The sequence below is a fragment of the Megascapheus bottae genome, chromosome 5, assembly GCF_031878675.1.
Source record: "Megascapheus bottae isolate mThoBot1 chromosome 5, mThoBot2.hap1, whole genome shotgun sequence".
Taxonomy (NCBI): Eukaryota; Metazoa; Chordata; class Mammalia; order Rodentia; family Geomyidae; genus Megascapheus; species Megascapheus bottae.
In genome coordinates, this window is record NC_143513.1 from 13,336,800 (window position 1) to 13,350,954 (window position 14,155).

The 14,155-nt window shown below is 37.6% G+C and overlaps 1 protein-coding gene across 8 annotated transcripts in view; it reads right to left on the reverse strand.

The window, feature by feature from the left end:
* Dgkb (diacylglycerol kinase beta) overlaps nucleotides 1-14,155 on the reverse strand; it is a 624,803-nt gene that overhangs the window by 448,442 nt on the left and 162,206 nt on the right. For all 8 annotated transcript variants that reach the window (XM_090332713.1, XM_090332719.1, XM_090332717.1 and 5 more), the window contains one exon: nucleotides 20-137. In XM_090332713.1, the coding sequence (XP_090188839.1) occupies nucleotides 20-137 (118 nt within the window). The remainder of the gene's footprint in view (nucleotides 1-19; nucleotides 138-14,155) is intronic.

Genomic DNA, 14,155 nt, shown 5'->3' on the forward strand with positions numbered 1-14,155 from the left:
CCAGGGGGGTGTTACTCACAGGAGCAGCAGAGGCCCTGCTTTCCCACGCCGATCAGCATGTTCAGGCAAAGATTGCAGTAGGCAGGTTTGTTAAAATGCTTGAGTCTCCACACATGCTGTCCATCATCCTTCACGTTCTGCAGGACATGTCAAGAGAAACAGATTTCACCGAATGGAATAAACACTAGAAGATGAAAGTGCCAATTAAATTCAGAGCTGGACTGAAGCACTCAAAGACAATCTGTTATTTTATCTCTGACTTTCTCCAAGATCGCCACCCAGTCTTTGGAAAAACACATACATGTGTGCTAGTGGAACAAGATGCTGCTAACCAATCTCAGATGCGACAGTCACCTGAGAATTCTTGTCTGATGGGAACAGTCTCCACACCCCATCCTGTCAGAACGACCCACCAGGATTCTCCTCACAACAGGCCGTGTCCACCTTGCATTTTGATGCTTGATGCTTAGCAGAATTTTTAGACAAATGAATAAAAACATAGAGAAAGAAATACTCCAGTGGAAGATTTTGAGATAAGAACATTTGCAAGACTATGTGAATAGTGCTCAGTAATGGAAAGAAATACACAACATTCAGGATTCTGGTGAGTTAGGTCTCCTAAAAAGGATTTTATGGACTTTGGAAAACATGGTTTACAAGTAAACCATGATCATATTCTACATTTTCCATTTTAGATTCCAAATGTTCTAATTAAAAATAACATATTATGTCAAAAAGAACAACTTTGATAACTATTGAAGGGCCTAATTGCATTATAGCTGTTATAATTGCTCTCATAAAATATGAATTTTATTCTCATGGAAAGATGGTAAAATATTAAAACTGTCTAACTGTATTTATAAAAATTACTATACTAATTTGCCACAATAGAACCTTGAGTTTACAGTCATTCGTGACTTTTATTAGGAATGCTGTAATTTTGTTTACTACTCTAAGTAAAGCTCTATATAGCAATTACTTCTCTAGTGTCTGTTTACTCATATCTGAGTGTTTCAAGATTAGACTAAAATGAAATAAATGGAGTTAATGAACCTTGAGCTGCTTACAAAAAGATTACAATATCACATCCACATGGAATATATTATTATCTTTGTTACCCTTGTTTTTTCCATTAAGGTGCTACCTTCATTTGTTACCCTTATTTTTTCTCTTTTGCATTCTATTTACCAACTTTCAGGAAACTTAACTGCAAATATCATTCACTGACATTCAATTGACTGTAGTATATCTCACAGCTTTTCAGGTAGGCCAAATTATCCTATGTCTTAGAATATATTCCAAATAATTTTTGAGCAACAGCTAAGGGCTAGGTGAACTAAACTAATTCTGGAGAGCAGGGATAAAGCATTTAAGTCTAAAGTTGCTCTTTTTTTTAGTCAGAAGATATGCCACCTGATTCAAAACACAAGAGATATCCCATGATTAGTAATTTTTGCCTTAGAAATCAGAGTTGTCACATTTGTGTCATAATATGAAATGCTAATGAAAATCCTTCCTAGGAAATCATTTTCCAAAAGTTTCTTGAGCTTTTGCATGTTTTACATGCAGGAACCCAACATACTTGAATAAAAACAAAAGCAGTCTTGAGCAATAGAGAAGTGTCTCCCTCCAGAGGAGAGGAGAGGCTGACTTCTTGCCTTGTCTAATAAAGACTTCTTGCCTTGTCTAACAAAGACGGTTTATTCCTTCTAAGGTTGAACAGGTTTCTTGACTATCATTTCACAGAAGATTTCATTTCTCTAAGCCCAGAGTCTCCAGCAATTCTGCTACAAATGGCAATTGCTTTCATCACAGTCTACCATCCCCAAGGGAGTTGGTTGGTTTGCTGTAATGGTTTCTGACCTTGGAACTCTATGTCCTTTTGCACCAACCACGGAAATGCTAAAGATAAGCTTACTCAGTAAGCTGAAAACAGGGTCAATCTTAGACATTTCAAAATTCACCATGCTCAGATCTACTTTTTTGACAAGGAGATAAGAATCTCCCCCACAAAGCAGCAAGGCCAAGATTTCCAGAGAAGACATCAGATGACCCAACTGCTTCAATTACCTTGAAAAAAAAAAGACTTCATAATAATTTCCAATGAGTCTTAACATTTCTGGTAACTCTAGCATGTAAACAAGACACTACATGGTGAACTTTACAGAATTTTCTAATCTGTTCATATTTTTCACTTCTATTCTCTTAAAATATTAATCATTCTGTCATATAAAGTTTAAATCTGAGGCTATTAATTGAAAATAATACTGGAAAACTTTAAAAGTAGTGGTTAAGTGCTTTAATGACTTCAATATTTTCAATAAAAGGGAAAAAAGGGAATGTTAGAATGTACTGCTGTTGGGGCCTGGACTTTGGCCTAGTGGTTAAAATGCTTGCCTAGCATGCATGAAGACCCGGGCTCGATTCCTTGGTACCACATACATAGAAAAAAGCCGGAAGTAGTGCTGAGGCTCAAGTGGTAGAGCTCTAGCCTTGAGAAAGTCCAAGGACAGGGCTCAGGCCCTGAGCTCAAGCCCAGGACTGGCAAAAAAAAAAAAAAAAAGAATGTACTGCTGCTGTTTTGTAATCCTAGTCATTTTATTTTTCCGTGATTGTCCATTCTGTGTGCACAAGCCTCATCCTGGTGGAAAGCCCATATGGACGAAGTTAGCTGGCATTTTCCTTATCAAAAAACAAACAAGTCTGAGCGTGGGTGTTCTGTCAATCAGAACACTTAGCCGTGATACAGGCTGTAACTGATGTACAAATCCATTACCCATAAACTGCCACACACACACACACACACACACACACACACACACACACACACACACCAATTATATAGCTTTATAGCTCTTAGCCGGATGCATGGCCAAGATATGCAAGGGATAAAATATGTATGTGATTTCTTTGAGAGGAAAAATTGAAACCAGGAGCCAACTAGTTCTCAGCAGAGACAATTACCCTCTGAGTGGCTGCAGCTTTGCATCTTGTCTTGTTTGTCTTACTTAGATTGCAAACTTAGTGGGGAATTGGGAGAATCATCTGTGTCTTCTATATTCTATCAGCCAGTAGAGCACATTTCTATTAGTAATCCTATTGCAAATAAGTATTCATTGAAAATAAGGGCATTCACATTTTGGAGAGTGAGCAGGGAAAGGAATGGACAATCCAGAAAGCTTGATTTGTGGCCTGCTCTAAACATGTGGATAGGCTGTTTCACATTTCTTCTATCTTTTTTTCTAATAAAATGAAAGTATCCTTTCCCAGGCCATGGTGTGAGATTTCATTATACACTACCTGTGAAGTTAATTTAAGCTTCTTGAAGAGTGGTGTTATATAAACAGCAAATATTATTACCATCATTGGGTTGAGTTGTATAACATCCCCAATATTTGAGCCAGAAGAATTGAGAAGACTATTTGTATTTTCATTCTATTTTATCTCATTAGGAAAACAATTGCTCTTTTTATTCTCTTTTATTACCAGAGTAATTCTACGTTGTGTTCCATTGAAGCAACTCAGTTGCATGCTATACCAGAGAGACATGTTTGATGAATTCTAGGCCTTTCCAAAATGAGATGGAGCTTCATGCTCTGCCTCAAAGCTCATCTTCCTAGAAATCAAAGATACATTTCAAAGGGACAAATGCCCTGTGGAAATTTCTGAAAAACCTTTTCATTATTCTCTGAAGTTTTAGGTTTATTCTAAATATTGCCAAGAAAACATTTGATTTGCAAGTCACCTAGATCTACGCCCCACCCACCACCACCACCACAGATGCCCTCAAAGAGAAATGCAGAATACTCTTGCTCCTACACCTAGCTATGTTTTGACTGACCCGACTAAGGATACAGAAGAGCTAAGCTTGCAAATGCCAACTCTTTAAATGAAGAAAAATACTGAACAGACTTTTTAAAATGTACAATATTTTAAGGGTCCCCCCCAATGTTAGCTCGAAATAAAAGAAACAAAACGATGAGTTATATAAGGATTTTGATAAGAGGCTGTAGGAAAAAGTATAAAACATCTGGGTGCCATTATAATCAATTACTAATTTTTAGACCACATCTTTTAAGGCAGACAGGGATCCTATCACGACTAGAACTCAAAGCAAATTCTCCTGACTATAATGTCACATATTCATTTTCTTTGCAAGTCAAAGACTTAAACTGGAATCTCAAGATTAATCCCATTTGTTCAGTTTTGTAACTCCTGTCTAGATTGAGACAGGATTACAGCAGGAAAAAAAAACTTAGCAAAATTAAAATTAAACATTGGAATGTTAGATATCACTTTTCTAGGTTTAATTTAGTTTTATTCTCTGTCACTCAGCAATCTTATCAGGTAAAACATTATTGTATTCTTTTCTGAATTATGGGGGTGTGAGGAAGTTACCCAGTCCCTCCAATTAAGGATAATATTTATGTGATATCCAAGGATTCATTGAGTGTAGGTGGTCATTGGATACAGGTAGCAACTCAAAAACATACAGGCTAAATATACAACCTACTGTCAAGACATTGAACTTCCTTATTTCAAACAAGATTATTGCTTAGACAAGTATTCCTTGTTTCATGATAATATCATCTCCATCAAAAATTTCCTCCAAAAACTTCAAAGTTAGAGATTTCAGAACTGAATCGTTATGAATAATCTTCTAACTCTGGAAATCTGATACTTTGAACTTCAAAATTGTTAGGAAAGGAATGATATGATCTTGTCTAATCCACTGTTTATTTTTTTAGAGAAAGAAAGTACAGCGCACAAAAATTCCCCTGCTGGCTGGGCACCATGGCTCATGCCCCTAATCCTAGCTATGCAGGAGGATGAGAACTGAAAATCCAGGTTCAAATCCAGTACAAAAGTCCAAGAGATTCTTATCTCCAATTAATCCCTAGAAAATGGGAAAACTAATAACAACAGATGGTGAAGGGAATGTGGCCAGGAGGGATCACTACTACACTGTTGGTGGGAGTGCAAACTCATTCAACCACTAAAGAAAGCAGTATGGCAGTGCCTCAAAAGACTAAACATAGAGCAATTCCACTACTTGGCATTTACCCAACCATCCAGAAACAAGGGCATACTAAATCCACTAGCACAGTGATGTTCATTGCAGCACTATTTACCATAGCAGAGATATGGAACCAACCTAGATGTCCCTCAGTTAATGAGTAGATCAACAAGATGTGGTATTTATGCACAATGGACTTCCATGCTGCTGTCAGAAAGAAATACATCTCCCCATTTGTAAGGAAATGGAAAGACTTAGAAAAAAATCATATTAAATGAAGTAAGACAAACTCAAAGGTACATAGGCCCAATAGTCTCCCTCATTTGTCATAATCAGTAGAAACCTTGGACTCTCCTAGCAGAGATTTACAATAGAACAAAATCTAGAGACATTAGGCCAAATAGTATGACACTAAATGTAAGGACCTCCAGGATAAGGAAACAAAAGCCATATAATGAGTGAGTATTGTGCTTAATGTACTATGTTATCACTCATCTCTTTTCCTTGGTTATCTTATATTGTTACAATATTTCACCTTGTTATCTGATATATTTTATATGTGCTTAATTGGTTATTTGAAATTGGATAGGGAAGGGGGAAATCAAGATAAGTGGGGGAGGGGGAGAAGGTGGGAGGGAAATGGGGACCATGTCATGAGAAGGGGTATCAATGTTTGTGAAGTTATGCACCTTCTATCTGGTGAATATAATGTAATCATCTATTAATCACAATTAAAAAAAAAGAAAAAGGGAAGTGGGCTGTGGCTCCAGGGGTAGAGCAGTAGCCTTGAGCTGAAGAGCTCAGGGACAGTGCCCAGACCCAGAGGTCAAGCTTCATGACCCACCAAAAAAAGAGAAAAAAGTCCCCTATTATTTAATTAAAGAACCACTGTGGATTTGAATTTGAAGCCCATTGTTTCTATTTAATGATTAAAACTAACTTAAACTTTTCTGTTTGTCATATGCTAGGTGGGTAAAAGATTAGATTGATGGATTGTAAACAGTGGCAATAGGTCAAATCTGCTCAGCAACCTGTTTGTTTATGTAGATAGTATTATTGCAACATACCTTTGCTATGTTGCATATATGATTCACATGTTTGTTATTGCGCTATAACAACTTATGTCCCCAAAGCCAGAGGTATTTAACTTGCCCCTTAATAGCCACTAAAGAAGATGTAATTATTAACCAAGAAAACCATTATAATTGAACATAATTTAAAAAAATATGCAATAGGAAAAAAGATGAAGAAATAGTAAGTCTAGGATACACATGTTTTATTTTGGCAATTAAAATTATAAAGGCAATTAAATCTCCAACAAAACCCACAAGATTCTATTGATCTCTGACCAGCTTATCTTGAATGTTATGAAATTTGCACAGGTGTGTTGTTCTCTAGTAATCTGGTATAGCATCAGATCCTGGTAAATTGCCTCTCTTGACTTTAGTGCAAAACAGGTGATTTAAATAGAGTGTCTTTTACAGCTCTGTTAATGAGAAAAAAAATCATCTGCCTTTTGTTGGAAGGAAATCTGCCTCTCCCAGGACTCCCTTCTTCGCTGTGTAATTTGGCCATCTCGAAGCATTCACTCCCAAATACACTGCGGTATTGAGTGTACACTACCAATTAGAATCTATTCCCAAAGCTCATAACTGACAAGAGACAAGAACACATAGGACAACATAACAAGGCAGGTTTCATAATAAGTGACCAAATTCAAGGTGAAATGTCTACAGTTCCAATTTAATAGGCAAACAATGTGGAAAGGGTGAGGGAAATTGCATCATGGATCAAATTCTGCACAGGTAATAAATGTATCAATTTAAGTGCTTTACATCAGGAGTTACTTGACAAAGTTTCTCAATACCCAATTGTGCTGTCATCATTTCTCCTTTTAAAAGTAACTACCTTAGATTTATATTTCTAATATCATGGTTTTATGATCATCACATGTGAATAGGGATTATGCATTTTATTAAAAGACATTTTAACATATAGTTGATTTATTCTTTATTTGGTTTCAAATGTGAAAGAACAGGGGCATTCCTTCAGGTTTTTTTTTTTTCTTTTAGAAGGAAAGATCCAGTCTTTTCGTTACTCTTTTTCATGTTAAACAATGTATTCCTGCCATCTAGTGGCCAGAAATAGGAATATTGCTCGGAAACACAGGTCTCATTCGTGATATAAAGTCCTAAGTTAATTTCTCATGGTTATTATGATTATTATTAAATAATGTTTTCATTTAAAAATATCATTGTATGATAAATTATGTGTAGTTAACTATGTGGACTTCAAACTCAGGAAATTACAACCTAATTCAACTTACTTCTAAATCTGAAACTAACATAATGATTTAAAATAATTTATAAAGCTAAACTCATGTATATATATACATATATGTGTGTGTATTAGATTAATCATGCTGAGTTTTTTTGTTAGACAGGTTGACTATAATCTGCGACCCTCTTGCCTCGTGGTAATTTTTAGGGGATAGATGATAGGTTTGAGCCCTTAGGCCAAGCTAAAATCATTCTGGTTATACAATGATCTACATGCACAAATTAAAATTTCAGGTATCTCTAAACAATAATAATCTCAAAAAATTATTCTGAAAATTCTTGAAGTACAGAATATTGGTTTCTAAAGCTCCCTTTTGTGCTTTGCTAGGTTTGTTTGATTTCTGTTTTTGTTGTTTGTTTGTGTTTGCTAGTTTGTTTATCTTCCAGTGCTGAGAATTCAACTCAGACTCTCAGGTACACTCCGTGAATGCTTTACCACTGAGTTCTAGGCTGCTAATATTTTACCTCTATATTTCTAACTATCCTTGTCTTACATCACCACTACTCTAAGTACGTATAACACAAAATATAATTACCTTCAAAAACAGAAAACTCAGGCCAGGAGTTTTGCCTAGTGGTACAGTGCTTGCCTAGCACACACGAAGACCCGGATCGATTCCTCGGTACCACATGCATAGAGAAAAGCTGGAACTTATGCTGAGGCTCAAGTGGTAGAGTTCTAGCCTTGAGAAAATCCCAGGACAGTACTCAGGCCCTGAGCTCAAGCCCAGGACTGGCAAAAAAAAAAAAAAATAGAAAACTCACTTCCGGGAAACCATTATTACTGGCATTTCCTGGCTGGAGTCATATGACACCTATTTTTCAGTATAAAGTACCAAATGAAACTTGCATTGTGGCAATTTGTAGTTTATATTGCATAGTGTTTTATTAGTAAGTAATAACCAAGTAATTAAATAAGCAACAACTGATTCTAATATGAATATATACAATATGTTGTTATAAAAAGGAATACTGCATTATGTATAGTATACAAGCATAAGATATAAGGAAATTTCCTTCCTTCTTTCCTTTCTTCCTTCCTCTCCCACTCCCTCCCTTCCTCCTTCCCCCCCTACCTCTCTCTCTCTTACTTCCCTTCTTCCACTCTGTTCTTTCAAAAAAGTTCTTACTATGGACACCTAGTTGGCCTTAGGACTCACCATTCTCCTCCTCTGTTTTTGCCCAACCTCTTAATGTTTGCCAGCATGGCTGCTTCAGAGGGACAATAAGAGTACTGGGTATGGCAGCATTGCCACTGCGGTCCCTGCTCCTCATAAAACTCAGGTAGGATGAAATACTATTCCAGACCAGCCACAGCAAAGTTAGCAATAAAACTAGGGTGCAGCAGATGTCTAGGGAAGATGGCAGCAGTTCAGTGTGAGACGTACTGAGCTCCCACCAAGATTCAAGTTCTGGCAGCATAGGGGACAGTTCTTTACCAGAAATTGATCCTAAGTAAGTTTTAACACCACAGAGATCTCAGTCAGAGAGGAAAAAGGCAGAATACCGGAGCAAGAAGACAGCGTGGAGCCCCACCAACCGCGGAGCAGACAGCGCTTCACACAGGCACAGACCCGCTGGCTGCAGACAGAGCCACACAGAGCCTGTGCGAGCCCAGAGCCCACACTCAGCCGGGCACGGACCTGCCAGCTTCACGGAACTGGAGAATCCAGCAATTTGTGAGTAGCTCCGAGAACTTTCCACTTCTGCTCCGGGAACGGCATTGGGAAGGAAACCCCCCTCTCCACAAGCTGAGAGCAGCGCCATCATGACTGCTGGCAAAGACCCGGCCAAAGCAATTGGAGCCTGAAAGGTGGTGCTGGCAGCACCGTCATTCTAATGGGCAAAGGATTTCCTAGATACACCTTAGCCAAAAATCCGGCCCCAGCTTTGCTGAAGTCCGTCCCCTGCGCCGGCCACAGACCTGGTAAACAAAGCCGTCTGTGGATTTTTCAACTTTGTTTTACCAATCAAGCAATCTGATCCAAAAAACTGCAAAGCCAAATCAAAAGAGAAAAATACTTTGTGAAGTGTTTGGATCCGGAATTTAGTGGAGACACAAATTTACTATCCTGTCCCCCCCCAAAAAAAAACTGAAGAATACCCTTTTCCTTTTTTTTTTTGTTCTTCTACCCATTTTCATTTGCATTTTTAGGTGTTCTTATTTTTCTCTTTGCCACTTTACCTACACATTTTTTCCTAATGTTATGATTTATTCCTTTTTTTTCTCTCCTCTCTTCTCCCGCATTCCTTCTGTCACTGTGGTCATTCCTAGAAGCACAGTGACAGCTCTGGATACAGTATGAATAAAAATGATATCCATAGGGACCGTGAGTTTGGCCTAGTGGTAGAGTGATTGACTAGCATGCACAAAGATCTGGGTTCCATTCCTTGGTACCACATATGTAGCAAAAAGCCAGAAAGTGCTGTGTCTCAAGTGGTAGAGCCCTAGCCTTGATAAAAATTCCAGGGACAGTGCTCAGCCCCTGAGCCCAAGCCCAGGACTGGCAAAAAAAAAAAAAAAAAAACATGATATCCATATTGATACAGTCACCTGCTTTTTAAACTCCTGGTTTTCAACCCTAGTATCTCTTGGGTAAGAACTCACAATAGTGAGGAATCTCCCCCCACCTTTTCTTTTTATTTTTGGTTTGGTTTGTGGTTTGTGGTTTGTGTGTGTGTGTGTGTGTGTGTGTGTTCTGTTTTATTTTGTTGTTGTTTTTCAAATCTCCTATATCTACCCACCTCTTTTCTCTATATATTCTTCTTATTTTCATAAGTTTTATCTAAGTTCATCTAAACTTTCTACTCAAATATTCTACCTGTCCATCACCTTAGGTCAGTTATCCTTACACGATACCTTTTCTTCATTACTATAATAATCCTACACTCCTGCAGTATTCTTTTCCTACCTCCCTTGTTGCCTTTTATATTATTTTTCTATCTCTGGTCCTCTGCTCATCCTTCAACTCTTATTTGATGGTTGTTGAGCAATGCTGTGTATCTAGCTGTTCAATTATACTCTAGGTCCAGAGGGACTTAAATACAGTAGAGATTGGATTGAGGGGCTTATTGTTTTGGTCATAAATCAGTAATCTGTGGTTGTATTAGATTTGTATGTAAGTGTACGGAAACAAAGAGAGAGTGATATTACCAATCTAAAAGTGCAAACATCTATTGTCAGCCAACTAAAAAGGTCTAGGTTGGTTATATCTGAAAAATTACAATCTTGTTTAGTATTAATCTTGCTCCCATTTTAGAGTGGACTGAACAAGAATCTCAAGAAAAATGTCAAATCAAGGAATATCATCTCCCACCCAACATAAACAGGCAATATAGTACTCAGTGGCAAATCTAGAGGAGAGTCTTCCAATTGCTATACAAATGCAATTGGTAAACATCATTAATGAAAATTGTGAAAACATAAAGAAAGAGATAAGGGAGGAAGCCATAGTGAAACAAGAGGAAACCATAAACAAGGTGATATGTGAAAAGGGGGAAGCCATAAAGGAGGCCATAATAAAAGTTTTTCAAAAAAAAGTGGACAAATTCATAGAATCCACGAACAAAAAGGTGACCAAACTCTAACAAATGTCCAAAGAGAATAAAGCTGCTGACCTAACCACTGAAATGGAAATCAAGGAGCTAAAGAAATCCATACATGATCTAAAACAAGACATGTGAGGCATCAAAAATGAGCAATTAGAAGCAAGGGAGATGAAGAATAAAGTGGAAAGCTTTGATAGCAGGTTAGACAAGGCAGAAGAGAGAATTTCCAGGGTTGAAGATAATTTAGTTGTTATAGAGAAAGAACAGAAAATGAGTCAATTCAAATCTAGGAAATATGAGAAAACACTACAAGAGGTCCAAGATGCAATTAGGAAGCCTAATTTAAAGCTAATTGGTATTGAGGAGGGTCTGGAGAAAGAGGTCAATGGTATTGGAAATATACTTCAGGAAATCATCACAGAGAACTTTCCAAATATATAGAAGGGCAGGCCCATCCAGATACAAGAAGCTTTTAGAACCCCAAACAGACCTGACCAGAAAAGGACATCCCCCCGCCACATTATAATCTGAATTGGATCCATAGAGACCAAAGATATGATCCTAAAAGCAGCCAGGGGAAAGACAACAATCACCTATAAAGGCAAACCAATCAGAATAACCCCAGATTTCTCAGCAGAGACCATGCAAGCAAGAAGAGATTGGAAGGATATATGTCATGCACTGAAGTCAAATAACTACCAACCAAGAATACTGTACCCAGCTAAGCTCACATGCATAACTGAGGGAACAATAAAAACATTCCATTCCAGGAAAAGGTGCAACATTATGTAGCAAACAAACCAACATTACAGAAAATTCTCAAAGATGTTCTACACATAGAAAACCAACACAAACGTAATACAGAGAAAGAAATTGCACCTAAAACTCATAACATCTAAGTACCACAAGAACTATCAAGAATTATCAAGAACTAATAAATATTTATCAATCCGGACTCTCAATATCAATGGACTTAACTCTCCAACATAGAATATCTACTTGGATCAAAAAGCAAAATCCATCGTTCTGCTGTCTTCAAGAGACACATCTTACCCCAAAAAACAAACATTTTTTGAAAGTGAGAGGTTGGAATAAAATTTATCAAGCTAATGGCCATATGAGTTGCCATCCTCATATCAGATAAAATAGACTTCAAACTAAAATTAATGAGAAAAGACAAAGAAGGTTATTACATACTACTAAAGGGATCTTTCCTCCAGGGGGACATAACCATCCTAAACATCTACACACCTAATCCCGGAGCTCTGAACTTCATCAAGCAAACTTTACTTTCACTGAAACCATACATAGATCAAACCACAGTAATTGCTGGTGACTTTAACACACCACTCTCACCTATGGACAGATCAACCAAGCATAAACACAACAGAGAAACCTTAGAATTGAACAACTGTATAGACCAACTAGATCTAACAGACATCTGCAGATTATTCCACCCAGATTATTCCACAATATACGCTTTATTCAGCAGCACATGGAATATTTTCCAAAATAGACCACATTTTAGGGCATAAAACAAACCTAGGCAGATTCAGAAACACTGAAATGATTCCCTGCACTCTCTCAGGCCACAAGTGCATCAAATTAGAACTGAACACCCATCTCTACCAACAAAAACCCTGTAACTCATGGAGACTGAACAACACATTGTTGAATCACCAATGGGTCATCGAGGAGATCAGAACAGAAATCCAACCATTTATGAAATTTAACAAAAAGGAGCACACAAAATATCAGCTCCTTTAGGACACGACAAAGGCAGTACTCAGAGGAAAATTTATAGCTCTGACTGCCTACAATAACAAATTGGAAAAATTCAAACCAACAATTTAATGTGTCACCTTAAGCTCCTAGAAAAAGAGCAACAAACCAACCCTAATCCCAGTAGAAGGAAGCAAATTATTAAAATCAAAGCAGAAATAAATGAATTGGAGTCCAAAAAAACTATAGAAAGAATCAACAAAACAAGGAATTTGGTTCGGGGGCCGGGAGTTTGGCCTAGTGGTAGAGTGCTTGCTTAGCATGCACGATGACCCGGGTTCGATTCCTCGGTACCCCACATACATAGCAAAAAGCCGGAAGTGGTGTTGAGGTTCAAGTGGTAGAGTGCTAGCCTTGAGAAAGTCCAAGGACAATGCTCAGGTCCTGAGCTCAAGCCCAGGACTGGCAAACAAACAAACAAACAAAAAACAAGGAATTTGGTTCTATGAAAAAAATTAACAAAATTGACAGACCTTTAGCAAATCTTTCCAAAAAAAGGAGGGAGTATACCAAAATAAACAAAATCAAAGACGAAAATGGTAATATCACAACAGAAATTACCAAGATCCAGTGTATCATGAGGGAATACTTCTCAAAACTTTACGCCAACAAATTTGAGAATCTAGAAGAAATGGATGAATTCCTAGACAGTATTAACATACCCACACTGAATCAAGAAGAACTAACCCAACTCAACAGGCCTATTTCAAGCTCTGAAAAAGAAATGTCAATAACAGACCTGCCACCTAAGAAAAGCCCAGGGCCCGATGGATTCACAGCTGAATTCTATAAGGTCTTCAAAGCAGAGCTCACACTAGTACTCCTCAAGCTCTTCAACAAAATTGAAAATGAAGGTTCTTTACCAAACTCATTCTATGAAGCCAGTATAACCCTCATCCCCAAACCAGACAGAGATTTATCAAAGAAAGAGAACTATAGGCTTATTTCTTTGATGAACATCGATGCAAAACTTCTCAACAAAATACTGGCCAACCGTCTACAGCAGCTCATCAAAAAAATCATATACTGTGATCAAACAGGATTCATCATAGGGAGGCAAAGCTGGTTCAACATACGCAAATCAATTAATATAATTCAACACATCAACAGGAGCAAGGACAAAAATCACATGATTGTCTCAATAGATGCAGAAAAGGCATTTGACAAGATCCAACATCCCTTTATGCTAAAAGCTATGGAGAAACTAGGAATCCATGGAACATTCTTCAGAATAATAAAGGCCCTGTATGACAAACCCACAGCTAGTATTATACTTAATGGCAAAAAGCTATAGCCATTTCCTCTAAAATCAGGAACGAGACGAGGATGCCCACTCTCTCCACTCCTCTTTAACATAGTATTAGAATTCCTAGCCAGGGCAATAAGGCAAGAAGCAAGCAAAAAGGGCATCCAAGTAGGGAAAGAGGAAGTAAAACTTTCCCTCTTTGCAGATGACATGATTCTGTAT